Source organism: Exophiala spinifera (genome assembly GCF_000836115.1).
Source record: "Exophiala spinifera strain CBS 89968 unplaced genomic scaffold supercont1.2, whole genome shotgun sequence".
In the NCBI taxonomy this organism is placed as follows: Eukaryota; Fungi; Ascomycota; class Eurotiomycetes; order Chaetothyriales; family Herpotrichiellaceae; genus Exophiala; species Exophiala spinifera.
Window position 1 is genome coordinate 1475704 of NW_015622514.1, and position 25475 is coordinate 1501178.

Sequence of the window (25475 nt, forward strand, 5' to 3'; positions counted from 1 at the left end):
GGGGAGCACGTTACTTCAAGAGGCGCCTATTGGCCGCCGAAGCCCATCAGCAGGCGGGAGCGGAACGGGAGATACACAATATTATTCCATGTGTTGTGCAGACGACTTCCACTATGTCTCTCCACCCCGACTTATTTCTGTTTCCCCTAGAGCGATCCAAAGTGCGCATTGGGAGAGATATGGTCGAGTACGGATATATATGCATCAAACCTACATATCGCCGGAGTGCACTGCGGGTAGGGAGCCAGTGAGCCGTCCAACGAATCGGGGACATCGAAAAACCCGTTCTCCCCGACAAACCGGAGCCCCAAACTGGTTGAAGATCCACGAATGTGGAGGCGGCCAAATGCCAATACGAGTAGGAAGCGGAACCATCTCCGGGGATGTCGGGTGAAGATGGCAATGAAATCAAAGGGATACGATCCGGATGAAATCTTATCGGATATCTATGTGGTTATAGCTTTATAACAAAGACCCTTCTTTGCATGCGACAAAGTCGGAACATGTTCTATCACATTTCAACTGCTAATCCACTGATCTTTACAACGGCTCATTGGTGAAGAACAGCCTTGCGTATCATACCATCATCGAAATGCCACCGTTACACGTCGGAATAGTTGGTGGCGGTCTAGGCGGTATGGCCACCGCCTGTGCCGTCGCCAAAGCAGGTTTAAAGGTCACAGTCCTCGAGCAGGCGGAAGAGGTCAAGGAGATTGGGGCTGGGATCCAGATGACCCCCAACGTGTCCAGATTCCTCATCCGGTGGGGAGTGGATCAGGTTTTGGGCAATTCCCTTGTCGAGTTTGACGAACTCAACCTGCGGAAAAAGGATGGAACGCTCATCGGTCATCTCAAAGTGAAGGACACGGTACGAAGGTAGGGTTCGTTCCATGACAAAGACAAAACGTCCACTTAATAACACACCCACGTGCAGGCAATTTGGTTTCCCTTGGTGGACAGGTAGGGACCCTCCCCTTCCACAGGCCCAGGAAATGCATGTCTGAACATCGAAACAGTTCATCGTATGCACTTGCTCTGGGGCTTTGCAGAGGTGGCTGAGAGCGAAGGCGTCGAGACCGTTCTCGGCACTCGCATCGAAAAAATAGATTGGACCTCTTCCGAAAAAGTGAAAGTCACATCGACAACGGGAAAACAGTGGGAGTTCGACCTGGTCATAGGCGCGGATGGTGTCAACTCAGCAATAAGAAAGAACATTATGCCAGAAGTCAAACCCAAACCTCCGAACGGTAACTGTGCCTACCGAGCAACGGTGCCATACGATCAGATCCGCCAGGACCCCGTCTCCAAAGAACTCGTCAAGAAGGTCACCATGGAGGTCTGGATGGCTCCCAAGTCGTATATCATCTCGTATCCAATGTCGGCAGCCACGATATTCAACATGGTGCTCAGCCACCACGTCGACCACCTGGTGGAACAAACCGAAGACATCGACATGGAGGTTGACTTCCGACAGAGATATGCAGATTATGACCCTCGAATCAAGCGCGTGGTAGACATGGTCCCCGAGGCGCGCCGGTGGCCTTTGCTTGTGACTGGGCCCCTGAAATCCTGGTCGACGCCCCAGAAAAATGTTGTGTTGCTAGGGTAAGTGGCTGTCGCAGCGCTTGCTGCGTTCATTGTGGCCGTGGAGACCTGAGACAGTCCTGATTCCTCTTTTCTAGTGACGCTGCCCACTCCATGGTGAATCACATGGCCCAAGGCGCTGCTACCGCCATCGAAGACGGTGCTTTCCTTGCGAAGACGTTGTCAAAAGTCGTCGATGGAAAACTGAGCCTGGCAGAAGCGATCAAAATCTACGAAGACACTCGGATGGACAAGGTTGCCGCGAAGCAGCGGGTCTCATATCTGAACGGCTTCATGTGGCAAATCCCAGAGGGAGAGTTGACAGAGGTAAACTTCCCTCCTCTCTGCTACTTCCACCAGACGTTGTACTCATCTCCGAACCCCCATAACAGGCGCGAAACAAAGCAATGTCGGCTGAGCTGCGAGACGAGTTTGCAAAGTACTCATCCAACCTCTGGAAGGATCCAGATACTACATCCGCGTTAGTCGCCGTTGAAAATCTTGAGTCTCGAATCAATCCCTAACTGCTACTATAGAGTTTATGGTTACGATGCGGAGAGGGACGCTGACATGGCCATCGACGCATATATTACCAAGAGTCAGTTTAACGGCGACGTTACTCAGCATGAAGTTGACAAGTATATTGGATGGTGGTGGCCAGCTGGAAGAAAGAACGAGCTTCAGTACTCGAAGCTGTAAGGTTGCAAGCCACATGTACCATTTTTCTCACGTTCCCACTTTTGAAGCAAACGCGCAGGAGCTAAGGCCTGGCCAACGCAAAAGTCGATACGACGTAATCGAGCTATCCTTCTGCGCTCATGAAACACAACGATGAATGGATAATCCGCTTCTGCTGTTTCGAATGCGATAGGCTCTAAGGAGACGGCCAAAATTGTTCTCGGTGAGAAAACTATATCGTAGCGGACTTGAATTGCAGCACATGCGGATTGCAAGTTTTTACAATGTTATTTTCTCAGAGTGCAAACCTAAATCAAGAGGGAATAACGGTTGAGGACGGTCTCGAATTACGCATATCGATTTACAGCCTCCAAGCCACAGCCGAGAGGCATAGGGCTTACTCATGGTAGCCCTTCGGCGTTTCCAGAATCAACTGATGGAATCAAATGGTCTGGAAAAGAAGTCCAAGTCTGTATCCAACATGAATTCATTGAGATTGAGATCCCCGCAGTCGTATGCCCTTGTCATCAAACCCTGATTAGACGTGTGTTGTATCGTCGACTGCAGATCACCACCTCTGGCGCCACCACTGTAGGAGATACAAGGATACTCAGGATTCGTGTTTCTCGGCAGTGGATGCTCCGGACCAAATAGTCCGGATTGCTGGTGGTCAATGCCTCCGGTACCTACAGCGCCATGTCAGAACAAAGGTCACCTCACTGGAGATTTGATTCCTGCTCCGTGCACTGCGAGGATGAATCGAGACCTTACCAGAGTCGAGCAGTGCGGTCAATCGGGACAGATAATTGACGCATCGTTCCACCACCGAATTTCCGGGATCGAGCTTTCGTAGCGCTTCGATGGCGAATGTGAGATACTGAGGAGCTCTCTCAACGAATTCCCAGCGCTGGGCGTCTCCGGACTGCGAGACAAGTAGAGTGGCGAACAAGACGAGACCAGCATTAAATGCTGTGAGGAATCAGCGGCCAGCCTCCTCTGACTGGTTGGGCAAGACGGAGGTCATTTCAGTGGACTCACTGTAAAACGCAGAGTAGTTCCAGGCTCCAAGCAGATTGGGGTGCCATTCTTCCGACGTAACAATCGTGTGAATCACGGATATGATAACCATGGCAGAGTCGACACAACTGGAGATGCTGCTGACACCCACCTGGTGTGACACGTCCATCTTGGATGAGTCCTTCATGCGACTGCTTCCGTGAGCGTCCAGGAATGCTTCCAAAATGGGCCGATACAGCAAGATGCGCAGATTGTGGTAGCGGAGCGAAATCACGATGTTAAATCTGTGTGTCACCGTCTCTTCTCTCTTCATTTGCGAAAGTTCCGACGGTCGTAGGGGGTCGGTCCACACACGCAGCTTGAGTGTCCCGGCTTCTTCCCTCCAGTTCCGAAGGTGTCGGCTCCCTTCGAGGACGTGCAACACAATGTCTGACTCCCGGGAAGCGTCATCGAGGCCGAGGTTCTGACCGTAGCAGGTGTCAATGATATGATACATCACCTTGTAAAGCTTGCTGTGCGTGCGTGACCTCGTCAGCCCTGACCGCATCTTCAACGCTCTGTCTCACCTACATAGTGGCGATGAAGAATCTAGCATCCGCTTGTTGTTCTATCGGACTTCCCGGTGTGCGACCCAGTATCTGGATGTGCTGCGACGGAAGATCCAGACAGACATATCGATCTGGGATCACAGCTGGGCGGCCAAAAGTCATACTCAACGTCCTGAAGTCACGTATTGCGATCAGCCTGCTTTCTCCTCCAGTTGTAACATTTTGTGCATAGTTGTTTGCCACATACCTGTCAAGAAGGACACAACCATACCAGACGCGCTTCCTGATCTCGCTCTCCAACGAACTGAACTCTTGGTTTGTCCGTGAGGAATGCAATCCTAGTTGAAGAGCAAGTGTAATTGCCAATCCATGGACAGTCCATGCCTGTACTGACTTTTGTGTTGACTGAAGGTACTGGCCGAGGATGAGCAGGTACTGCACTTCTCTGCGGTGTTAACTCTGCACATAGACACAGTAGATTGTACTGCCCTCCAGGAATATGGGAATGATTGGGTCATGCGGCAAAAGCTCACCTAGCTCGATACTCGAGGTGTGACTGGACTCCCTGTCACACAAGCCTTGGGCTCTTTGGTAGTAGACGTCCGATTCTTTAATCCGCTCTACCGCAGATTGGTGGCCTTCGTTACTTATCATCGTCGCCAGCGCGAGCATGATATTCAACAGGCCCAGCCACGTCCTGCGTGCCATTGTAAAGTTGTTCTGTTTCATCTGGAAATAAGCTTCGCGGAAGCTTTCCTCGTGGATCAATGGCAGCAGTTGGCCAGATTTGCTGAAATACTGCCCGATGAGGCTCCAAGTCCGAGCCTCAGAGGGGAGAGCATAAATACTAACGCTCCCTTGAGAGACTATCGCACCATTTTGGGCAACTTTGTCCTGTACATACCGTCGCCGTGATACACTGAGGCCGGTATTGATTCGTACCCGGCTGAAAGACACGGAACTTCGGGGGCTCAAGTGGTCTGCTCTGGTGATGGCCAGGTTGATACTCTGGATAAAGGCAATATTCGACGAAGGCCCTTATACCAATGTTAGTGGGTAATATTCTGACAACGGCACAGAGAGATGTGCTCTCCACGAATGCAGATGGTGAACGCACCATAGTAGCCACTGTCTTCCTCGTCCGTGAATTTCATGGCCCCCATTCCGTCAATCACGTCCTCACTTGACTCAATTTCCCGAGTTGCTCCATGCATGACTTCGGCCTGGTGGCCCAAGACAGAACTAGCTGTGCTGGCAGGGATGTCGTCGCCAGATCCATTCTGGCTTGTCCTTGACGCTTCCAAACGGGGTCCGGGGTGAGATTGGGGCTGGCAATGACTCAGCCGGCCCTCGATACGTGCAATCCTCTCCTCGAGCTGATTGAGATAGCTATCTGGTTGGTTAGTCGTGGCCGATAGCTTCACGGCGATCTCGATGCCATAAAGGGAGACACACTTTCGACCCACCATCAAGCTCGGAGTCATAAGAGCCGCTTGCTCATATTGACATTCGCAGTCCAACTGAACACACGTGGAGCATTTTGGCCGCCACCCATCGCACTATAGGGCAGAGTGCCTCAGTTAATTTTCCTGAACTTCGGCTCGCACTCCCCAGAGCAATGTGTACGTACGCGAGACTTCCTCTGTCTGCAATTCTTGCAGGCCAACACGGTTCTCCGTCGCTTGCCAGTAACTGGGTGGGTCTCGCGAGCCGAATCCCTCAGCACCGATGCCGATTCCCCCGCTTGGTCATTCGAATTAGATATCTGTGCCATATCGCGCGATCACACTGGATTGTCCAAGACTTCGTTCCGATGTGTGCAGTAGAAGTGGGGTGGGGGACGAACAATGGGCGCGAAGTTTCGCTATTCCGGCAACTTTCACCACACTGTCGGCGGAGCAGCGGACAAGATGATGCCGTCGGGACAGGAGTACGGTAAAGACACAGCTGAACTCCCCGGGGAGTACGGGTTATATCTTAAGTTCAGATTACGGCCGACCTGAGGAGCCCCGGATACCGAAGTAGCCCGGGCCCACCCATTAAACATTCCTCATCCTCCTGTACTCCACTCCGTCGAATACATGCTTTCTACTGAGTAGACGCATTTTAGTTAGGCCATCTGGTTGAAGAGAAAAAGAGGGGAACGCGGGGGTTTAGGGGGTAGTAGCTGCAGTGAGGAGTTTAGAGCCCATCATATAGTGTAGTAAAGGACTGCCAAACAAGGTACAAGTACCAGCAGTCTGTCATTCCCGATTTTAGGTCTCGAATCGCACTTTGTAAACCTAGACTAGTATATCAGAGGGCTCTGCACCCATAAACGACTGCAAAATACATGAGCCTTGTTTCCGTGCTTCTCACTCTCCCGGTCTCGCTGACGCCCTCCTACAAATTGTACGTTCACAGCAGCCAACCATGGCACTCTCCTCTATGTCTCCTTTAGCCAAAGCACAGGTACCGGCATTCACCTGTCCCTCTGGTACGAAGATGTATTTCCTGGATTTAGGGAGACTTGAGATGGACGATGGTTGGTATGTTTCCTGTAGATTTTCTCCATCTGCTCCTCCATTGAGAAAGTTTCTTGGAATTAATTGTGATGGTAGGCTTCTGCGTGGCTCCAACACGAGTACAGCGAGCAATACAAATCCAACCAATGCCCGAAGAGAGTTGATTGTGCTCGCAGCGCTGATTGAAATCCCCGGATTCGGCTGTATACTCTTCGAAACGGGATGTGCAGAGGACCTCAACGTGGTATGTTCATTGCGATCCTTTGACCGCCTTCGTGCTCGTCAGAATTTAAATGAATCGAACATAAATATCTCCACACACGACTGACGGTTGTTCTAGGCATGGGGCCACCCATTAACGGACATCTTCCCACGTATTCAATATAGTGAGGCTCAAAAGCTTCCTGCCGCGATCAAGGCAACAGGCAATGATATCAAAGACATCAAGGCAGTGATTATTGGCCATCTGCATCTTGACCATGCGGGTGGGCTTGAGCACTTCATTGGCACCAAAGTACCAATATATGTGCACGAGGAGGAGTTCAAACACGCATGTTGGGCAATCGCAACAGGTGCCGATCTTGGAGTTTATCTGCCAGGCTACATGAGCCTTGACAAACTCGTGTGGAAGACGTTCACTGATGATCACCTTGATCTGTTTCAAGGCATCACGCTCCATCACTCTCCAGGACATACACCTGGCCTTGTCTGCATGCAAGTGAACTTGGAGAAAAGCGGGACTTGGATTTGGACTACGGATCAGTTCCACATTGCAGAGAATTATGAGCTGAGTCATGCCCACGGCTGGCTTGCAAGGGACCACAATGCATGGTACAAAAGTTTGAATATGATCCAGCGCCTGCAGAGACTATTCCAGGCTCGGCTTGTCTTTGGTCACGACAAAGATGTAGCCATGAAGTACATGGCAGAGCAATATTACGACTAGGATAGATGGTGACCATATGTCACGGTTTGGGAAATGGCGTCGATGCACTCCGGACAGGTGAATATTGCAATGATCAAGGTTGCTTTTACCTAGAAGGCAGAACACGAAGATAAACAATAGTTGCTGCCAAGCCGTGACCACAGCTAATCGGCCAGAGCAGGCAGGATCAGGCAGGTCGACCGAGCGGCCTCGGATGTCGACGTCAGCGCCAGCCCAGCTTCCCGTGGGTCTAGAACGCGCATCGCCAGAGCATAATACAGGACAACTATATATAACCTTCGCTCCGCATGGCCGCCTACTTGCTCAGCGTGGTCTTGTGAGTTTTGTCCTCGATCTCCCACTCTCCCTCCCACTCGCTACTGAACCCAGCCCTCTCATTTTGTCACCACCAATTTCCTTCGTAGCGAACTGTGCTGCCACAATGCTCAAGCAACTGATGCATCATATACTCTTCAGCACGGGCCTTTCATCTTCACAAGCTTCCGACGATGACTTTTTCAACGAGCCGTCCACCATGCGGCCCCAGATGACTGCTGCGGCCGCCAAAGACTGCACCACCAGCACCATTTCGGCATCACCACAGTCGACGACTTCGGCTTCGACCACAGCGTCCGCCACCACTTATGCGGTTATCGCGAGGGATGTCGCCGGTGCCAGTGTCCACTATGCAGCTTCGAGCGCATGAAATTGTCTTGCAACGCCCAGAAATGACGATTGACGACTGATTTTGTTCTTCTCTAATGGAATCCCCACGGCTCTGGCAACGCATTGTCTGTTCCTCTACTCACTGAACATCCTCGACAGAAAGTTGTCGCAGTGAACAAAAATCGAATCCAGTCGAAACGTCACATGCTGTGTCTGGACTTGATCGACATGTTTCAACTGCGCAAGCACTGAGGTCCTGATACGACCATCGGCATATCATGCCTCCCAAAACACCGATGAAGCATTTTGGTATCTGCGCGGACTGTAATGCTTTTGCCGATCACCCTTGTTCGAGAGACCGGCCCACACCCTGCAGAGTCGCTTATCTCTGGTTGGGGTGGTACACGTAACCAACAACGTAAGACCGCGTCTCCGATTCCGTTCTGTTCTTGGGGATTTGTACTCCGCACCAAGAACAAGGGAACGCCTACTCATGCACAGGACTGTACGACTGCATCCACAGTTCTCGGTGGAAACGAACAACATGCATCCAATTTTCTGCGATTGAAATCTGAGTTTCCTTTCGTCTCCAAAGGAGTGAGGAGAGGTTGGTTGCATCTTGACGACCCTATCTCTCGCTATACCGAAAACACGCGCGCGCGCACACCCACACACACACGCATACGATGATGAAGATGGATGAACCATTATTTCTGTCACACTCCCGTTTCATCACTGTGAGCCCGGGGTGCACGGGGTAATACCACGACCGATCACGAAGCTCATGACCCTCACTCAGTGAAAAGCCGTCGCTAATTCGGGGAGAGAACGGATGGCCCTCTTCTCCCTTTGCGAGTTGTAATCTAAAGAGATCCCAGAGAGTGCTCGTACTCCGTACAATAGACTATGCAATTCCGACGGAGATGATAGAGCAAATAATGAAAACAAAGTCCATATCTCTCGCTCACTGGGCACATGCTTATTCACTATCTACAATTCCGTACCTGATATACCTACACACCGTGTCAATAGGTATCTGAGCACCTGATGGTTGATTTTTGATTCTTATTTCCTCCATGCTGCATTCCATTTCTTTCCTCCCCACTTCCCACGTCTTTCCTCCACTCGCAAACCATCTGCCCACCCCGCCCCCCTTGACGAGCGCCTTGTCCGCCTCCTATTGCACCGTAGTTGACGCCGGTGCCATATCGTGGAAAGCGATAAGCGTTACCTCGATCTAAAATCCCCATGATTGTCACCAAAGCGCAGTACTGAAACGCTATGGTATTTGCCATGCTCGTCAATGGTCAACTGGTCACCGGTCACACGTTTCGTGGTTTCTCAACAACGCTCCCACCCTCCCTCGCCGAGGCTCGTACTGGTACAGGGATGCAGAGATGCAGAGGACGCAGCGTCTTTGGGATGGGATTTCTTTTCTGCGAAGTCTCAAATCTATAGAAGTGCCGATGGTGATATAAATGAGTAGTATAAAGTAGGTGATTCTTGAATTTTGGGGCCCTGCATTCCTGCCTCCCTCCCTCCCTCCCTCCCTCCCTCCATCCCTCTTTTCATCCCCCCACTATCTCTCTGTAGGTCCGTCCATCCCTTCCCGCCTCCCTCGCTCCTCCTTCCTCTCACAACCTAAGCGTTCGAATCAGAGGCGAGCACGATACTAGTCGATTTGCACAGTTCCGCGGGGAAATAGCAAAACGGTCCGACTGGCCCGTTTATTTCATGATCACATTGTGTCCACAGGCCAAACACGCCTCCAGACCGGATCCCCCCGGGCTGAACGCCCTCGAGCTGCCACTGGTCCTGGCCGCTGTAACTGATGATGAAGCGCCATCGGACTTCCCTGTTCCCAGGCACGAGGCTGGCGCACCCCCGCACGGCGATGGTGGGTCGGTACATGCCGGCGTGGGCGCGAGATGTGCCGCGGAAGTACAACGGCGGGACGTCGTGCGATATCGCCAGGGAGTTATGCAGGCGGGGGTCGTCGGCGAGGGAGTCGTCCAGCTCCAAGTCCAGCCTCATGAGGTCGCCGCAGGCCTCGGGCTCGTCGTCGAGTGTCGGACGCGGGCCGATGCGGGTCTCCCACATGTTGTACGCGAACAGGTCTGAGTAGTCGAGGAACGAGTAGGTTCCCAGCCACGACCCGGAGACCCTAGCCCAGTCGCGCGGGGCGTCCGAGCGGACCAGCGTGCGGTGCGGGATCGAAAACGGAAACCCCTGCGGCATGGAGATGTGGCCGTCGACGCACATGGAGAAGTTGCGCGCGATGACGCTGTGCACGCCTTCGAGCAGACTCCAGTCCACGCTGCCGCTGCCGTCGCGCTTGAACGGGCCGTAGTCGTTATCGGCGCCGGTGAGGGACCAGTCGTACACCTTGCGGCGTGCTGCCCCCCGCGCCCGGTGCTCGATGCGCTCGCGCACTGTCAGTCCGAACAGCACGTGCAGTCTGGATGCGCACTCGGGCCGGTTGACTTCGTTCTCAGCCCACCAGCTCATGGACCGCGTGACGGGTCGGCGTGGCGATGTCCACGGGTTGTCGTCGCTGCTACCGCCGGTGTGCCGCATGTAGAGAACCCTATCGGTGTCGTGGATCAGATTCTCTAGCCCGTCACGGAACGAGTCGACGTTGGACAAAACCTGCAGGTTGAGCGATAAGTACCTGTCGTCTTCGCGCGGGAGGCGACCAGTGGCGTTGTCGCGCTCATCGGGTCCGAACTTGGCCGTGTCGAGAATGCTGAGTAGGGCGTTGATGTGCTCTTTGGCCCGCCACGCCTCGTCGGCGACGCACCATTTGGACCGGATGGCTCGTAGTGCTAACAACCGCCGCACGAGTTCGACGTGCCAGTCCCACTGGCAATCCTTGAGGAGGGAGGCCGCATTGGGCATTAGAGACCAGGCATCTTTGGGGTCGTCGAAAATGTGCAAGAAGGCCGAACGCCAGAGAACTTGGTTCCGCGGGCTTGCGAAGGTTTGAGCTCGCTTGTTGCTTTGACAGAAATGGATGATGTCTTGGGGATGAAGGAACGATAGAATATGGCCTAGGAGTTCCTGCGGTAGCTCGAGGATGTTCATGGCGGGATGGCGGCGTCAACTAGCGCCGTAGGGAAAGTGGTTCAAATAGAGAGCAGATTGTTTGAGCGCTGTGGTTGAATAACTTGCACTCGATCGGGACGACCAGTGAACAGGAGTTCATGATGAATGGATGTATCGCATATAGGTAGGGATGTCGTTCAGTCCTTGAGATACGGAGGCCGGGCCCCTGGAGCCTGGAGAGAGTTGATGCCCCTCACTGGACGAGTAAAGGAAGTTCGCCGGGGTTAAGCACAGTATTCGCAGTTAAGTCCTCGGGCGGGCTAGTGAGCTAAACGTTAGTGAGGCCGCCCACTAACTGCACTGCCGCCGAGCTCGCGTTGCTTGACCTTTGCATCCCCATCGACTCGCAGACCCAGAGAACAACTAGACCACTCGCTGTATATACAAGATACACTGCTATCAACAGGCCTCGTGGACCGATCCTATCCCTTGCACCTACCAGACCGCTGGTAGAGAGGGAGAGACGCTGTAGGTGCTGTACGAGTACAATAGGCTACGGCCCCCACGCCGCCGCCAATGGCACAATGTATGTGGCCAAGGGTTCTCGTCCCATTTCCATCCATCCATTGATGCAATCTCACCCAATAACCGCTGGCACAGCCGCAACGCATTCCACGACCCTCGCATGCCTGATATGTCTTGCTCCTGCCTCAATATCAAGAGATATTGCCAGTATCGAAGCATTTCCTGATATTGCTCCGTCTTGTCCAACTGCGCGTGTGCTGTTTCCTACCACAAACCCCCTCCAGAGCCTGTGATCTTTCCAAGAACCCGTCGAAAACATGCCCCTGAAAGACTTACTCAAGAAGAAGGATAAAATCGATGATGAGCGCGTCCTACCACCACCCTTGCCGCAGGCGAATGAGTTCACCTTTGTCCGTACGGACACGAACACTGAAGAATACATCAACCCTCCTGCCTTTGACGATGTGAGAGATCCGTCTCCTGCTAGTCCAAGTAACCCTTCGGCCTCAAGACGATCATTCAGTCGTTTCCGCAAGAGTGTTAGTCCGGCTGGATCTGACGCATCGTCTCCAGAGAAGGAGAGAAAAGACCGCAGGCGACTATCGGAGCGCCTGCATTTGAATAAAGACCGGTCGGGGAGTACAAGCTCGGTCAACCTCCCTCCTGACCTTCCGGACATTCGGGATGCGTACAACGAGTCTGGTGACCGTCAGGATAAAGAAGCTCAGTGGGAAGAACGGGCCACCAAGCTAGCGACCAAAATTCCTGTCCTTCCCGCCAAATCACCCACGAGCGAGATGGAGAGTCTAAACATCGGGACGAGGGCGCGAGCGCGAAGTGTGAACGACCCGGAGGGTGACATTGACATTCAAAAGGCCATTCAACTTCACGAATCTGGTGATCTGTCAGAGGCAACAGAGATGTTCCGCCAACTGGCCGAGTCCGGGAATGTCTTGTCCCAGGTTCTGTATGGACTCTCTCTTCGCCATGGTTGGGGATGCACGCCCGATCCTGCGCGGGCGGTTACCTACCTGTCAGCCGCTGCAACCAACTCTGCAACCATCGAATCAGATGCCCTCAAAGCCGGCATGAAGAAGGGAGGTGCAGCAAAAGGGGAACTGGTGCTTGCCATCTTCGAATTGGCCAACTGCTTCAGACATGGTTGGGGCATCCCAGTGGACAAAGTCGCAGCGAGGCAGTACTACGAAACAGCCGCCAACCTGGGAGACACTGACGCAATGAATGAGGCGGCCTGGTGTTATCTGGAAGGATTTGGGGGCAAGAAGGACAAGGTGAGTGATTCCTGGTGCTTTCTCCCTGCTCTCAACAATTACTACGACGCTCTGAGAATCCCCTATCACCCTCTGCGTCCCGATCCCCACACGTGACAAGTGAAAGCAGCGAGCCAGTTGAGCCTCAGCCATGCACGCGAATGTGAGAAACCTCAGCCATCGTACAGTCAGGGGTCCTTGTGTTCCCTGTTTGATTCAGCACTAGCCATCCCATGAATCCGGCTCCGGCCAAACACGGCCCCCAAATACACATACCAGCCAAATACAGCTCGCTCTCTATCGCTGCCTCACTTTGGGCAGCAATGCATGAGTGCCACAGCCACACAACGGCCGTCTCACTGGCTCTCGTTGCGGTACCTTGCATTAGCCCCCCGTGGTGTTCCTGCTGCAAATCACAATGCACCATTGCCTCGGGGAAATACAGGCGCACTGACTCGTGCATCTTGCGATCTAGTTTAAAGCAGCACAGCTTCTCAGATTGGCGGAGAAAAACGGCGCAAAAACACTGGGGAACACCTGGTAAGTGAAGTCGCTTTGGCTTTCCTTTTGGCATGTTTCCCTCCATCCGCGGCCCCAATCGAGCATTGTCACCTGTCGGTGGCCTGCCTGAATTTTCGCTCGATCGGGTCGAAAATATGGCGGTGTCGTGAACATCGGCGCCAAGACCGGCCTGATTCGTCGATAACTTTGGACACCGACTTATGCGACCGCATATGCGGCCAGGGTCACCATGCCCACGACCCGCGGTTTGTTTCTTAGTTGACGGGCTTTGAAGTTCCAACTGCCTAGCTCAAGGTGGCTGGGGTTCACGGTACATTTGCGACCGCAAAAACGGGCGTTGATTGCATGTTTCAAGGCTTTTGCCCGACCCCCGTGTCTTGGTGTGGAATCGTTTGCTGACGTCTCTTGTTCTTTGTGATCAACAGGATTTGGAAGGAGAAGTACGACCCGCCTAAGTGAGTCCGGGAATTTGCTTCAGCAAGACCGTCTCTCCAAGCAAGTACTGCTCGGTGTCTTGTGCCCGTCGCCCCAGGCCTTTCCCGTCCCTTTGAATCGGTCTCTGTCAAGGGAGGCCCTTCCTCGCACGTCGCATTGGCTACTCCTGGGTCGGCTGCAACAGCCTTTGCGGAATACGAATCAATGTGTTCAGGCGACAAGGATACGCGTGTTAAACGAGGCGGTCAAGCACTGGCTGCGACGAGTTTTGACTCACCTCCAGCCTTGAGTTGGGCAGGAATACATTGTTTCTTTCACCTTTCTCATGAGCTCAAGCTCATGAGATTCACGTTGACGAGTCTTGGATACCCACGAAATGAGCTATTTTGTCCGCCCAGGGAGGCGGACAAATTGACCCCATCCTATCTATCCGGTCTGGTGATGCTTCTCCTCGTCGTTTCTTTGGCCAGGGGGGGAACTTTTGCAGTTCGCTTTTCTTGAACCTGCCGACCTTTGGGCCAGGATATCACGCGTTTCGAGTGGATCTCTCTTTTTTTTCGGGGGGGGTGGGTTGGCCATGGTTGTTGGTCTGTGTCTCTCGCCGCTCCTTATCCTGGCGAGGTCCAACGACGGCGCCGTTTTTGGTGCACTTGATCATCGCACGATCTTCGTAGCACGGGGATAAGCATCTGTTTGAACATTGGATGACTTGCACTCGGACGTTTTTGGCTAAAAGTTTCTCCTAATGCAGAGTCATCAGTCCGACGTGAAGGGAGATCAATAGACCCCCCTCCCCCCCCCTCCCTTTTCGCTCCCTGTCTTTCTCCTGTTTTGGTCCTTGTGTTTGTTTTGTTTTGTTTTTCGAGGACCCCGTTGACGGAGGCTGTCGATACAAGGTACTGACTGACTGACTGTCCATCTCCTACTTTCTCCACTTCAGCCTGGCTGGTCAGTCGAAAGCTGCGTACGTACGTACCGAAGTTTCATTCGGCGGTGCTGAGAAAGGAGGAGGAAAAAAAAATGAAGGGAGATTTCGCGTGCGTCGATGTCTGACCAACGTTCGACATACTCCTTCTGTCCGTCCGTATCTAGGATTCTAGTCACTCCATCTATGATTCTAGGGTAGATGAAATGAACAGCTTGGAGAAAGAAGGAAACGTAAGAGAGAGAGAGAGAGAGAGAGGGAGAGGGAGAGAGAGAAATTGTCTCTGTGTCGAGTGGTCATCGGTATCTCGTTTGATCTCGTCGTCGTCGTCGTCGTCGTCGTCGACAACGTTTTCCATTCCAGGAAGTCACGATAATGAATCCCCGTGCTATATAGATACTCCTATAGTGTCATCATCACCATCATCATCATCATCAACAACAACAACAACAACAATCAACAACAATCAACAATTGACCCGTGATCTCTCCTCCCCCCCCCCCCTCGGTCCATCTTCGTGATTCATTTCATGGGAATCGTCAGTCAATAATCGTAAAACGTAAAAACGTAAAATCAAGCCACCTAAGCTAGCTTTTGCTACCGTCGAAGCTACCTAGCTAATCAGAGTATAAAATGGTCATAAAAATGTGCATCTTTGTCTCCCCTCCCCCCCCCCTTGCCTCTGTAGATCTGGAATCTCGCCATAACAACAACATCGTCGTCATCGTCATCGTCATCATCACACAAGGGGAAAAAAACAAAAATTCAGAATCTGTGCTGATTCGGGCCACAGAGAGAGAAGAGAGAGAGAGAGAGAGAGAGTAGACTCGCCTCCTGCTTTACTCATTTCCAGAACCATCCCCTTCAAAAACATAACATGTTCCGGACTGGTTCCAGTTCTATCTCCCTCTCACCCTCTCAAAATACAACAGCTAAGTTGCACAGTGTGGGCCTGCCAAGTCCCAAAGTGTACCTGTTTACCAAACCTAGATACCTGAGGTACCATTCCTCTTTCCTAAATTTCCCCCCAAATTTCCATTCCATCTGTCAGTGCTTCATAACGGTCATGATGTCAAGTCAAAAAAAAAAACAGACAAAGCCAATAGCTGGGTCCATTCCATTCATTCATTCATTCATTTGTTCGTAGTAGTCATTCATTCAGCAACAAGAAAACAAAAATCCCCTGAGCCAGACAAAACACCGTGGTGGGAATAAAGAAATTGTGCCTTGGAGCCGATAATCTTTGTAGATGTTTGTGTGCATGGATGAGTAGGTGGTGGTGGCGGCGGTCGAGTATCGTTCTTGTTCAAGACAGGTGCCCAGAGTCCAGAGCTGAAAAAGAAACAAACCAAGGATACATAGGAGATAAGTCTCTGTCCTGTGTGTTGCGAAGCCAGATAAGACAAGAAAAAATCTTACTCGACGCGAGCAATCATCTCCCGAAAGTCACGGAGGACCTTCTCGGGAACACGGTCGAGGAGGACACTCCTTTCACAGGCTTTGCTGCTCATGCCGGCCATCTTGTCAATGCCGTCTCGCTCAGCTTGCATGTTGGCAAACAATTGCTGAAGCCGAGTTGGCTTGACTTCAACAATCTCAACGTCATCACTGTCATCATCAAACACACTGTCCCCATTGGCGATGTGGTTGTAGGACGAGGCCGACAGAGAGAATGCGGCACTGGTCTGCTGTTGACGTGATGGCGTTGTGAGCGTTGCGTGCAAGCTGTCCAAGGATGTCTCGGCGGCACGACCGGCGTTCGGCACTCTGTCGGATTGTGCCAAGTTTGCCTGTTGGTAATTACTGTGGTCCATGTTTGCGGCTGCTGGGCGAGAGGGCAGTGCTTCATGTGCACCAGCCGCGCTGGAAGCGAGAACCGCATTGAGGACGTTGCCAGCTTCGGCACGATAGTCGTCGGCAAGGGCCGGCATCGTAGAGGTGATGACGGCAGCTGATGTGGCCGCATTAGTCGACGAGGAACCGGTCTGAGAGACAATAAAGGCACCTGCCAGCAGGCACATGTAGAAGGTATTCCAGCTGAAACCGGCGTCGACCTTGACGTCGAGGCTGTCACCTCCCACGTGCTGGGTCGACGTAGGGGGACGTGGTGTGGCTTGTCGTTGGAGCGACTCGTTTTCTTCCAGCTTCAGATCGTCGGGGTTGATCAGACTGAATTCACTATCCCACGTGTCTTCGAGATCCAAGGATCGGAAGTTGGTAAAGTCATTTGTGAATGCATCCGCAGGGTTGTTCGAAAATGCCTTGATGTGCTGATGCCTCTCCAAGTCTCTGACGGTGTCCTTGAGAATGTTGTTTTGACGCCGAAGGTCGGCAGTATCGAGAGTTTTGGTTCTAATGGCCTCGTCCCGTTCATACTGCAGTCGCTGGATGTATTGTTCACATTGCTGGCGTTGACGTGCCCACTGTTCTCTCTCTTGGAGGAGAGTCGCTTCGAGGTGAGCGATTGTATTTTCCATCTCATTCTTTTGATCCGTGAAGATCTTCTTCTCTTGCTCCAGCTTCTCAGTATGACTCTTCTTGCGTTGACGGGAATCAAGCCTACAGCGGTCAGGGTTAGTGTGATGACAGAGGGCGTTACTGCTGAGGGCACTTACGCAGCTTGACGATTGCGGAGAAGGCGTTTCTGTTGTTTGAGCTCCTTCTTCTCCTCGTCGTTCACGCACGACGCAATGAGGAGGTCGATGTTGGCGAGATTCCGTTCGGAGGGGATGTCGAACTTGGCGTTCTTCTTCCTGATGCCATCTGATCTGACCACCAGTCCAGGCGAGGGAGCCCGGTACTTGTGGTGTCGCAGTCTTCGGCTGCGCTCCGTAGCATTGGAGGAGGTGGTCGAGGCCCATCCACCCTGGCTTGACTGTGGGGACATGGAAACTGCCGACAGGGGATCCTGTTGAGCGAAGGTAGACAACGTCACCGGGCCGCCGGGGTACTGGACTTGCTGGTTGAACTGGTCCTGTGCTGCTGCGAAGAACGGCGTAGGAGTGCTCGCCTCCGAACGCGCCGTGAGCGGCCAGGAAGGGGTCTGCGCGAATGCAGAGCCACAGTTGGCGGAGGGTGGTTGAGCAAAGAACGAGGTGTTGACGTTTGCTAAGGACATCGACGGCTGTGAGTAGTGCCTGGCGGCGTTCATGACGGCTTGGGGTCTTTCCTGCCAGACTTGCGTAGGGCCGGAGAAGTCATCCTCCACTTTCGGCATGGCGAGATGTCCGTTGTCAATGGGAGCAGCCGCTGTCATGTCGGCCGGGGTCGATGAATCCAGGACTCGGTCGTCGAGGACAGAAGAATTGTCTTCGGTCAAGGCAGGCTTCACCTCGTCGGGCCATTGAGGGGCGAAGTCGTAAAAGCCCTGCTGAGAATATTGCATGGCCATGGAATGAGAAGTTTGTTTGAAAAAGCCAATGGGTAATGGGTGTGTCGAGGTATCGGAGAACTGGGCAAGTGGCGGTGAGTGAAGGTGGGGAAGGACAATGGCCGTGGTGGTGTCGCCTCGGTCGCAGTCGAGGGGGCAACGGCAGAGTTTTCAAGCAGATGAAGAGGCAGAAGCAGAAGAAAAGGTAAGCATAATGATCTTGAAGTCAGAAGTAAAGGATCGAGACGATAGTGGTAGACGATATAAGGCGGTATTAGTAGGGACGAGGAGGAGAGCAGCCCGGGCTTTAGTACCGACCCTGGGTATCGAGGAGAGGCGGGTAACGTGGTCTCGATACAATACAGTACCGACCGAGGCGTTCGCGTACGGAAGGATCAAGAATCAGAAACAAGGGAGCCTCAGCGAGGAAAACGACCCAAGGCCCGCGTTCCGAGAGGACGACGAGGCCGAGGACACGAGTGGGAGGAGGTTTGGCTGAGGGGCATTTTTTGTGCTTGGGAGTGGAGAGGCGAGAGACACGACCAGAGTCTGATTGAGCCGAGTCTAGTGTAATCCGCCCTCTGCTGCGTCGGCCGCTGTGTCTGTCGCTCTCTCTCTCTCTGTGTGTGGGTGTGTGTGTGTGTGTGTGTGTGTGTGTGTGTTTCCGTGTCCCTGCCGACGCCTAACAAGCCTGAGTCTGCGACCGCCATCGAGGCCCAGGAGCAGAAAAGCAGCGGTGGTTGGCGGAAGAAACAGTCAGCCAGCAGGGCATTGGATGCTCTGCAATGGGAGGCTTTTGGTCCTTGGGCAGGTGTGCAGCTGTGGGTTCGAGAGCTGCGCAAAGTTTGCAGCGCTGCAGCAACGACACTGGCTGCCATCGACTCCTCCCAGCGGTCGCCCAGTATGCGACCTCCTCTAGCGGCCTGCAGCTTCCAGTTCATCCACAACCTTGCGACTCGCCCAACTGACCTGCCGTCGCCCTGTGTGTCGATGCGACCGCGAGGGACCCCAAACAGCTTTGGCGGTGGCCCGGGCTGCCCGCGAGTCTCATGTGGCCATGATCAGTCTTACGGAGCAGGTGGTCTCGTTCAGGCACAGAAACACGCGAGGTCAGGGGACCTGGGGCCACCAGAGCCTGGCAGCGGCACAAGAGGCCCAGGGCCATGATTTGCAGTCCAAGCAGTGGTGTTCAGGTCCCTATAGCATGCCTTGAGTCGCAATCACCGTGAACAAGCAGCTCGTTGCCGGCGATAGCGCGACCAGGAGATGCGTGAGGAGAAACTCAGTTGACTCTAGTTAACTTAGTTAACTAGTTAGTACCGTAGTTGGCCGACTAAGTTAGTTAACTTAGTCACGCAGTCCACACTAAACAGTAACCTGCTCCGTGGTTTCTAGGCGACCTTCTTAGGCTACGATTCCCGGTCCTCGCCGCACGGCTCGGGCCTCTCACGCCGTGCCCAAGGATCGTTTTCTTTGCACATCAACCTCTGTTTGTAGCTAAAACAACCTCGTTTACGTCTGAGCAGGAGATGCATCCGCCGCCCCGGAGAATAAACATTCCGACCGTCGACTCTGTACGTCAATTCAACGAGGCGCGAGGACTGTCTGGCTCCCTCGTTCCGCTGGTACTTGCCAAGGTGTTGGGCGAGGGGCACCAAGCTCCCCGGCCCGATTACGCCTCCTGCGTGGACTCGAGAGAGGTTTCCCAATCAGGGGTTGTAGCTTATACTATATCTGGTGATATGATCGTCTGATCTGAGCCGACTTACCGAATACACCACCAGCTGGTCCCCCGAAGAGTGCAATGGCTCAGTCGGCCCGGGCAGTTCCCATTCCATGTGATGGTTGTTTAGACCTCAGACGTTGATGATCATAAGAATCTCCTACATAGCGACGGCTGCTTCGATGGAGCCTCCAGTTATTACCGCGCGAGATTTGTGGCTTCCCGGTGGCTGGTTCTGTACGAGTACGTGGGTTAAGCAGCCAATTCCTGAAACACTACAAGCCCCTTGCTGCCCAAAAGGTGAGGCTGACCATGACAAGTAAACAACTTGACAGGCCTATCACACTTTCATTCAGACCAAGAGGATAGGGAATCGGCTACAACGATCGGAAGCCTCACTCTTTGCAAAACGTAATACCGCCATTGATCGTATTTCTAAGCGAAGTAGGGCGCATGTTCGCACCACGACGTACCGACACCAGCAATGAAAGCCATGCATCCCTCCGCCTCCTGATACTCCAAGCCTTCGTCCGATACGCTTTCACATCCATCACAGAGAAAGTCCCGTCCTTATGCCAAGTGCCTCGTGTGTAGGGAGGAGCAGAAATAGCACCGTGTCGCGCCTGGGGGAGGCGACAAGGGACGACAAACCTACAATGGGATGAAGTCGTTCTGCTGGATGAATCCGCCTTGACCACCCACAGGGCCTCCGACAAACGTCTCATTCCAGATTGGTGTCACGGAACCGCCTGAGTCAGAAGTCGAGGCTAGCGTGACCCTCTGGCTTTGGATGTCTCTCATGCCAACGTGCGGTAGGTAGCATCGTGCTTTCGTGCAGTGACCTAAATTAGAATAATCTGGACAATAGCGAAGATGGAGAGATTTGCAAGCCGAGCCATTGTGGCAGTATCCCAACAGAGCGAAATCACTGCAGATGAGGGCATCCGGGTCAACAGCAGTATGAATGTACGGACATGGTTCGCGATTGCATCTGGACTTCATATGAAACAAGCAAAAGGGGGTCCGTTCGGGTGAAGCGTCGTGACTCAAGCGACAGTCATCACTAGCAACACATTTAATACCACGTAGGACAGTAGGGCAAATCGCAACCTTGTTAACATTGTGATGGCCGTGACGGCATGTGCCTCCAAAGGGACATGAGCCTGAATATGTCAGCAACAAATGCGCCAAGCCGTGTCTGCCCGTGTCGCAATGGTGAGTCCAATACCGGTAGAAGTGTATCGCTGACACAAGACCTTGTTGTCGTCCTTTTTAAGCTTGTCAATCGATTGTGAATGTTGTGCTGATATGCGACCTGTGACGACTTGAGAGTGCTCGATCACTTGGGCTGTACGAATATTGACAAACCATTTTCCATACTCGGAGCCGCTTCCAGGGTACTGGGTAAGACCTCTGGCGTCATGGATTGTTGACAGATGTAGTCGAGAGAAGCGATGTCTTCTTCTGCCGCAGCTACTGCCTCATTAACATCAGTCTTGGCCCATTGGAGGAATTCGTTTTCCGGCCAGTCAAGGGTCTGCATAACGGCCATTGACGCTCGGTTGAAAGCCGCAAGAAAGGGGGAGGACTGTTGAGAGATGTTGGAATTGTTTCCAGGGGCTGGTTGAGGACGGCGTTGACAGTCTTCTGAATCAATCGTTGCATTCTCATTCATCTCATTGTCAGGCAGAGGGTTTACCTGCGCTGAATTGTCGTCTCGCGTATCTTCACACCCACCTGAGATAGGGTTAGGTCGCGACGTATCGAGCTTCGGGCAGAACAGTTACAGACCTTGAGACTTGTCCACCGGAGTCTGATCAGACACAACCATGGCGATTGTGGATCAATGGACACAGTTGGTTCATCAGGAACGGGCACGTAAAGAAGGAAGAAGTTGTGTTGGTTGTTTGTGAAGTGACCTGGAAGTCGTCGCGATGAACTGCTTGCTTAGTCATTTGGTCTGCAGGTGCTGCTCCCCAGGAAGCAGGTTAGCCGATTGGTTCATTTGTACCTTTGGACTTTCAACTGCGAATTTTGGAGCTTCACAGTGGGTGAACCAACAGTCTCCAGGATTGAACTTAACCCTGCTCCCATCGCTGTAGATGAGGTGGTATCGGCACTATCGGGGTATGAGTTCGGGATTGAGCTCATAATTTGTTACTTTGTCAACCTTTGTTTCAGGGGCCTGGCCCAGAAGACAATGCTGCAACCACGGATACCTCTTCGCACTCTGTGCAGGGGATGTAACTTTGCGAAGCCTGCTCTTCGCAGAACCTACGCGCAAGTTGTCGACCCAGTGCACCCAAGGACATCAGATCTAGACAGGCCCTTGACGAACTCATCACTAGCCGAACCGGATGACCGAATTGGCTCTGCAAAGGAGGAGGTCAAGCTCCGCCGATACACTCCTCGAACCCCGGGTATCCGCCACTTGGTCAGGCCCTTGAACGATCACCTATGGAGAGGCCGTCCGTGGTTCTCGCTCACGGCCCCTAAAAAGGGACATGCACGAGGAGGAAGAAACAACACCGGTCACGTCGTGGTCCGGCACCGTGGCGGCGGTCACAAGCGAAGAATCCGAACCGTGGATTTCATGCGGCAAAATGGCGGCAAACACCTCGTGGAGCGCATCGAACACGATCCCAATCGCACAGCCCATATCGCTCTGGTCAGAAATCTAAAATCGAACGAGCGGACCTACATCCTGGCCGCCGAAGGTCTACGGGCCGGCGACGTTGTCGAGAGCTATCGAAGCGGGCTACCGGAAGACCTTATCAAAGAGATGGGCGGCACGACGGATCTGGGTGTCGTTGCTTCCAAGACGGCGTGGAGAGGAAACTGCTTAAAGCTCGGGATGATCCCCGTTGGAACCCCCATCTTCAACATTTGTCCTTCGAAAGATTCTATCGCCAAAATCTGTCGCAGCGCCGGCACGCACGGCGTCATCATTGGCAAGGGCGAAGACAGCGTGCAGAAGGAGATGATCAAGCTCATCGGCGAGACCAGCAGCATGGACATGACCTCCCTGACGCCCGACCAGCTCATGGACTCGTTGACCCCGGCGCAGCTGAAGCGCTTTGAAAAGGTTGCCAACTACGTAACTGTCCGCCTTGCCAGTGGCGAGGTTCGTCTGATTGACAAGGAAGCCGTCGCCACAATCGGCGTGGCGAGCAATGTCAACTTCAAGTACAGGCAACTGGGAAAGGCCGGCCGGTCGCGATGGCTTGGTATTCGTCCGACCGTGCGAGGCTTGGCCATGAACGCAGCCGACCACGCCCACGGTGGTGGCCGAGGAAAGTCCAAGGGCAATCGTATCCCCGTCAGTCCCTGGGGTATTCCGGTATGTCTCATTCTGTCCCAAATAGACCATCGGAACACGCTTGCTAACTGCATCGGGAACAGGCCAAATCTGGGTTCAAAACTCGACCGAGGAAGAAGATCAACCACATGGTGGTCACACCACGGCCTCGGAACCAAGGCAAGCGGAGGAGAGGCCACGCCTAGAGTAGTAGATAGGGAAGCAGCTTGTACCAATATACCTCTTTCTCTGGGATGAACGTTACTGCGAGTGACGGGGTGTAGCACCTCTCATTGAAAAACCTCTACTAAGTCGCTTACGCCCACTCTCATCCAGTATCACATCACTCGTGGGATTCGGGACGACACAGAATGTAAGGATGTTGATAATATTCGTCGTAGAATGTGATGGCACTGGCTACATGAGCAACCTCCTGCGGCCACGACGTCAAAAGGCCCTCTTTGCATTTTGAGAAGGGAAAAGGGAAAAAGCCATTCGCTATTGCTCCGCGTAAAAGATAGAAGAAGAATCCTGGAAACGATCAAGACGACAACAGAAACCTAGCCCTCGTTCTCACGTTCACGCTTCCCCCGCCTTGCCGTGTAAGCCGGTTGCATGCAGCCACGACAGGAACAGCTCGGGCAGACCCTGCCGGAGCAATTCATCGCCCATGCAGAACGGGCGGTCTTTCGTCCACCTGAACCTCCCGTGCTGCGACTCGAGCGTCTTGCCGGCTTCAATGGCCGTCCTCGTGCCCGCGAGGTCGATCCACAGATCGCTGTCGGGCATCCAGGTGCTCGGCGTCACGGAGGCAGCCCGCTCGTGAAAGTCCGCTTGCGCCTCGGCCCGCTCCCACGTCTTCGACGCTTCGCGGACGGCTCGCTCGCCAAAGGTGCCGACCACGGCCGCGACGTCGTCGTGCGGAATCAGCTGGTGCGCCGTCCGCTTGAGGTACTCCACCTGGTCGGCCGCGAAGTCGTGGACGCGCTGCACGTCGTAGAGCGTCGGGGCGGTCGAGATCTCGTCGAGTAACGTGTCAATCTCGCGTTTCATCTTCTCGAGGCGGTACTGCGTCCACTGCCTGTACAGCACGGGCCGGTCGGAGTACACGCGGACGTTGGTGATGTGGCTCGAGTCGTACACCCCGGGCACGTCTGCGCAGAAGGACGTGATGGTGGAGATGCGTTCCGTGACACCGATGCCGCGAGCAGCGAGATGCTGGACTTGGCCACCCTGTAGAATCACGCCGTGGCCTAGAGTTGGACCTTCGACCTGTGATTTATAAAGACCAGTATATCAGCATCGAGGAAAACGGGAATGGAATCAAGGGTGGGAAAGAAGAGCGCGGGAACTACCTTCATGGGCACACCGTCGCCGGTCTTGATGTATGTCTCTCCGCCGAGCATGCCTTCTGTGTCGCTGAGCATGATGACACACACGTACGGGTAGGAGTCGTAACTTTACACGGATTAGGAGGATACTTTTGGGGTTGGGAAGGGAAGACAGGGAAATCCTACTGCCAGGGAATTATCGTAGAGGTCTTCAGAGGGTCGTAAGCACGATCCTCGTCTGTCAAAGGCACCTTTGTGGTTTGTGGTTCGACGCTGAGCTCGGAGACCATTTCTCCAATAGTACCGCCCTTGGTCTGGATATTTGTGTGGCCAATCTCGGTCGGCATCACGATGCGAAGGGGCACCCCGGCTGCCTCAGACAACAGTCGGATAGTCTCGGGGTGTGTCCAGAATTGTTTGATGAATTTAGAGTATTCCGCGGCATTGCGAAGAGTCAGGGCCCCAGGGCCAGGGGTCCCAGCGCAGTTGTGAAGCACCTTTGTTGTGAACAAGGACCGTCTGTAGGCGCGGACTCCCTCTGCTGAAAGGATGGGAAATGGTAGGGTAGCAGCAATCTTTGCGCTTGTGGCAGAGGGTTGTAGATTCAGATCTTCGAAAGTAAAAGACTTTGTCGGAAGCTCACACGCCAGATGTACCTGGCCATATCGTCAGTCCTAGAAGGAGACCATCCCGGGGGCATGGTGACAACCTTGGGATCAAAGACCTCCTCGGCCTCTTCTTGCAGGCGAGAGATCATTTTGCCAACGTAGATAGGCTAAGTCTCAAGGGAAGTGGGAGAGGACAAGGCAAAAGACAAACCTAGAACCCGAGCACTTGTACAATACCTGGAAGAAGTGGCTTCAGCATTGAAGGGTGAGCAGGACACTTGGGATGGAGCGAGAGCCTATTCTCTGGGAGTCACAATAGACACCCTTGGGCAGGATCCCAGCGTTCGAGCGTGACAGAATAACGTTGTCAAGATTCGTCCTAGAAGCCTCCACATGATTCCCTTCCATATTGGGTTTCAATTTCCCTACCTGAGCCCCGAAGTTAGTGGACGTGACGATCGCTTATCGACGTCGAGCGAAGGTGGTCTATGAGCTCAGGG

At 53.4% G+C, this 25475-nt stretch overlaps 10 protein-coding genes across 10 annotated transcripts; 5 read left to right on the forward strand and 5 right to left on the reverse strand.

Annotated features, from left to right (window-relative positions):
* Positions 1-592: 592 nt before the first annotated feature.
* On the forward strand, positions 593-2283 carry PV08_02828 (uncharacterized protein; the record flags this gene model as incomplete). Its single annotated transcript, XM_016377186.1, has 6 exons — positions 593-876; positions 935-960; positions 1017-1605; positions 1683-1911; positions 1977-2065; positions 2121-2283. The coding sequence occupies 6 exons, from the start codon at positions 593-595 to the stop codon at positions 2281-2283; spliced, it is 1380 nt and encodes a 459-aa protein (XP_016238756.1).
* A 408-nt stretch (positions 2284-2691) lies between these two features.
* PV08_02829 (uncharacterized protein) lies at positions 2692-5311 on the reverse strand (the record flags this gene model as incomplete). Its single annotated transcript, XM_016377187.1, has 7 exons — positions 2692-2948; positions 3034-3231; positions 3301-3791; positions 3850-3999; positions 4075-4270; positions 4361-4864; positions 4945-5311. 7 exons carry the CDS (start codon positions 5309-5311, stop codon positions 2692-2694), a joined length of 2163 nt encoding a protein of 720 aa, XP_016238757.1.
* Positions 5312-6239: 928 nt separating this feature from the next.
* On the forward strand, positions 6240-7277 carry PV08_02830 (uncharacterized protein; the record flags this gene model as incomplete). The annotated part of the gene is made up of 3 exons (XM_016377188.1): positions 6240-6355; positions 6428-6575; positions 6672-7277. 3 exons carry the CDS (start codon positions 6240-6242, stop codon positions 7275-7277), a joined length of 870 nt encoding a protein of 289 aa, XP_016238758.1.
* Positions 7278-7564: 287 nt separating this feature from the next.
* On the forward strand, positions 7565-7962 carry PV08_02831 (uncharacterized protein; the record flags this gene model as incomplete). The annotated part of the gene is made up of 2 exons (XM_016377189.1): positions 7565-7593; positions 7647-7962. The coding sequence occupies 2 exons, from the start codon at positions 7565-7567 to the stop codon at positions 7960-7962; spliced, it is 345 nt and encodes a 114-aa protein (XP_016238759.1).
* Positions 7963-9563: 1601 nt separating this feature from the next.
* On the reverse strand, positions 9564-11006 carry PV08_02832 (uncharacterized protein; the record flags this gene model as incomplete). Its single annotated transcript, XM_016377190.1, has 1 exon — positions 9564-11006. The coding sequence occupies one exon, from the start codon at positions 11004-11006 to the stop codon at positions 9564-9566; it is 1443 nt and encodes a 480-aa protein (XP_016238760.1).
* Positions 11007-11809: 803 nt separating this feature from the next.
* On the forward strand, positions 11810-12880 carry PV08_02833 (uncharacterized protein; the record flags this gene model as incomplete). The annotated part of the gene is made up of 1 exon (XM_016377191.1): positions 11810-12880. The coding sequence occupies one exon, from the start codon at positions 11810-11812 to the stop codon at positions 12878-12880; it is 1071 nt and encodes a 356-aa protein (XP_016238761.1).
* A 3180-nt stretch (positions 12881-16060) lies between these two features.
* On the reverse strand, positions 16061-18036 carry PV08_02834 (uncharacterized protein; the record flags this gene model as incomplete). The annotated part of the gene is made up of 2 exons (XM_016377192.1): positions 16061-17204; positions 17261-18036. 2 exons carry the CDS (start codon positions 18034-18036, stop codon positions 16061-16063), a joined length of 1920 nt encoding a protein of 639 aa, XP_016238762.1.
* Positions 18037-21077: 3041 nt separating this feature from the next.
* PV08_02835 (uncharacterized protein) lies at positions 21078-21413 on the reverse strand (the record flags this gene model as incomplete). Its single annotated transcript, XM_016377193.1, has 1 exon — positions 21078-21413. One exon carries the CDS (start codon positions 21411-21413, stop codon positions 21078-21080), a length of 336 nt encoding a protein of 111 aa, XP_016238763.1.
* A 525-nt stretch (positions 21414-21938) lies between these two features.
* PV08_02836 (uncharacterized protein) lies at positions 21939-23242 on the forward strand (the record flags this gene model as incomplete). The annotated part of the gene is made up of 2 exons (XM_016377194.1): positions 21939-23078; positions 23141-23242. 2 exons carry the CDS (start codon positions 21939-21941, stop codon positions 23240-23242), a joined length of 1242 nt encoding a protein of 413 aa, XP_016238764.1.
* Positions 23243-23615: 373 nt separating this feature from the next.
* On the reverse strand, positions 23616-25124 carry PV08_02837 (uncharacterized protein; the record flags this gene model as incomplete). The annotated part of the gene is made up of 4 exons (XM_016377195.1): positions 23616-24308; positions 24389-24494; positions 24554-25023; positions 25077-25124. The coding sequence occupies 4 exons, from the start codon at positions 25122-25124 to the stop codon at positions 23616-23618; spliced, it is 1317 nt and encodes a 438-aa protein (XP_016238765.1).
* Positions 25125-25475: the final 351 nt, after the last annotated feature.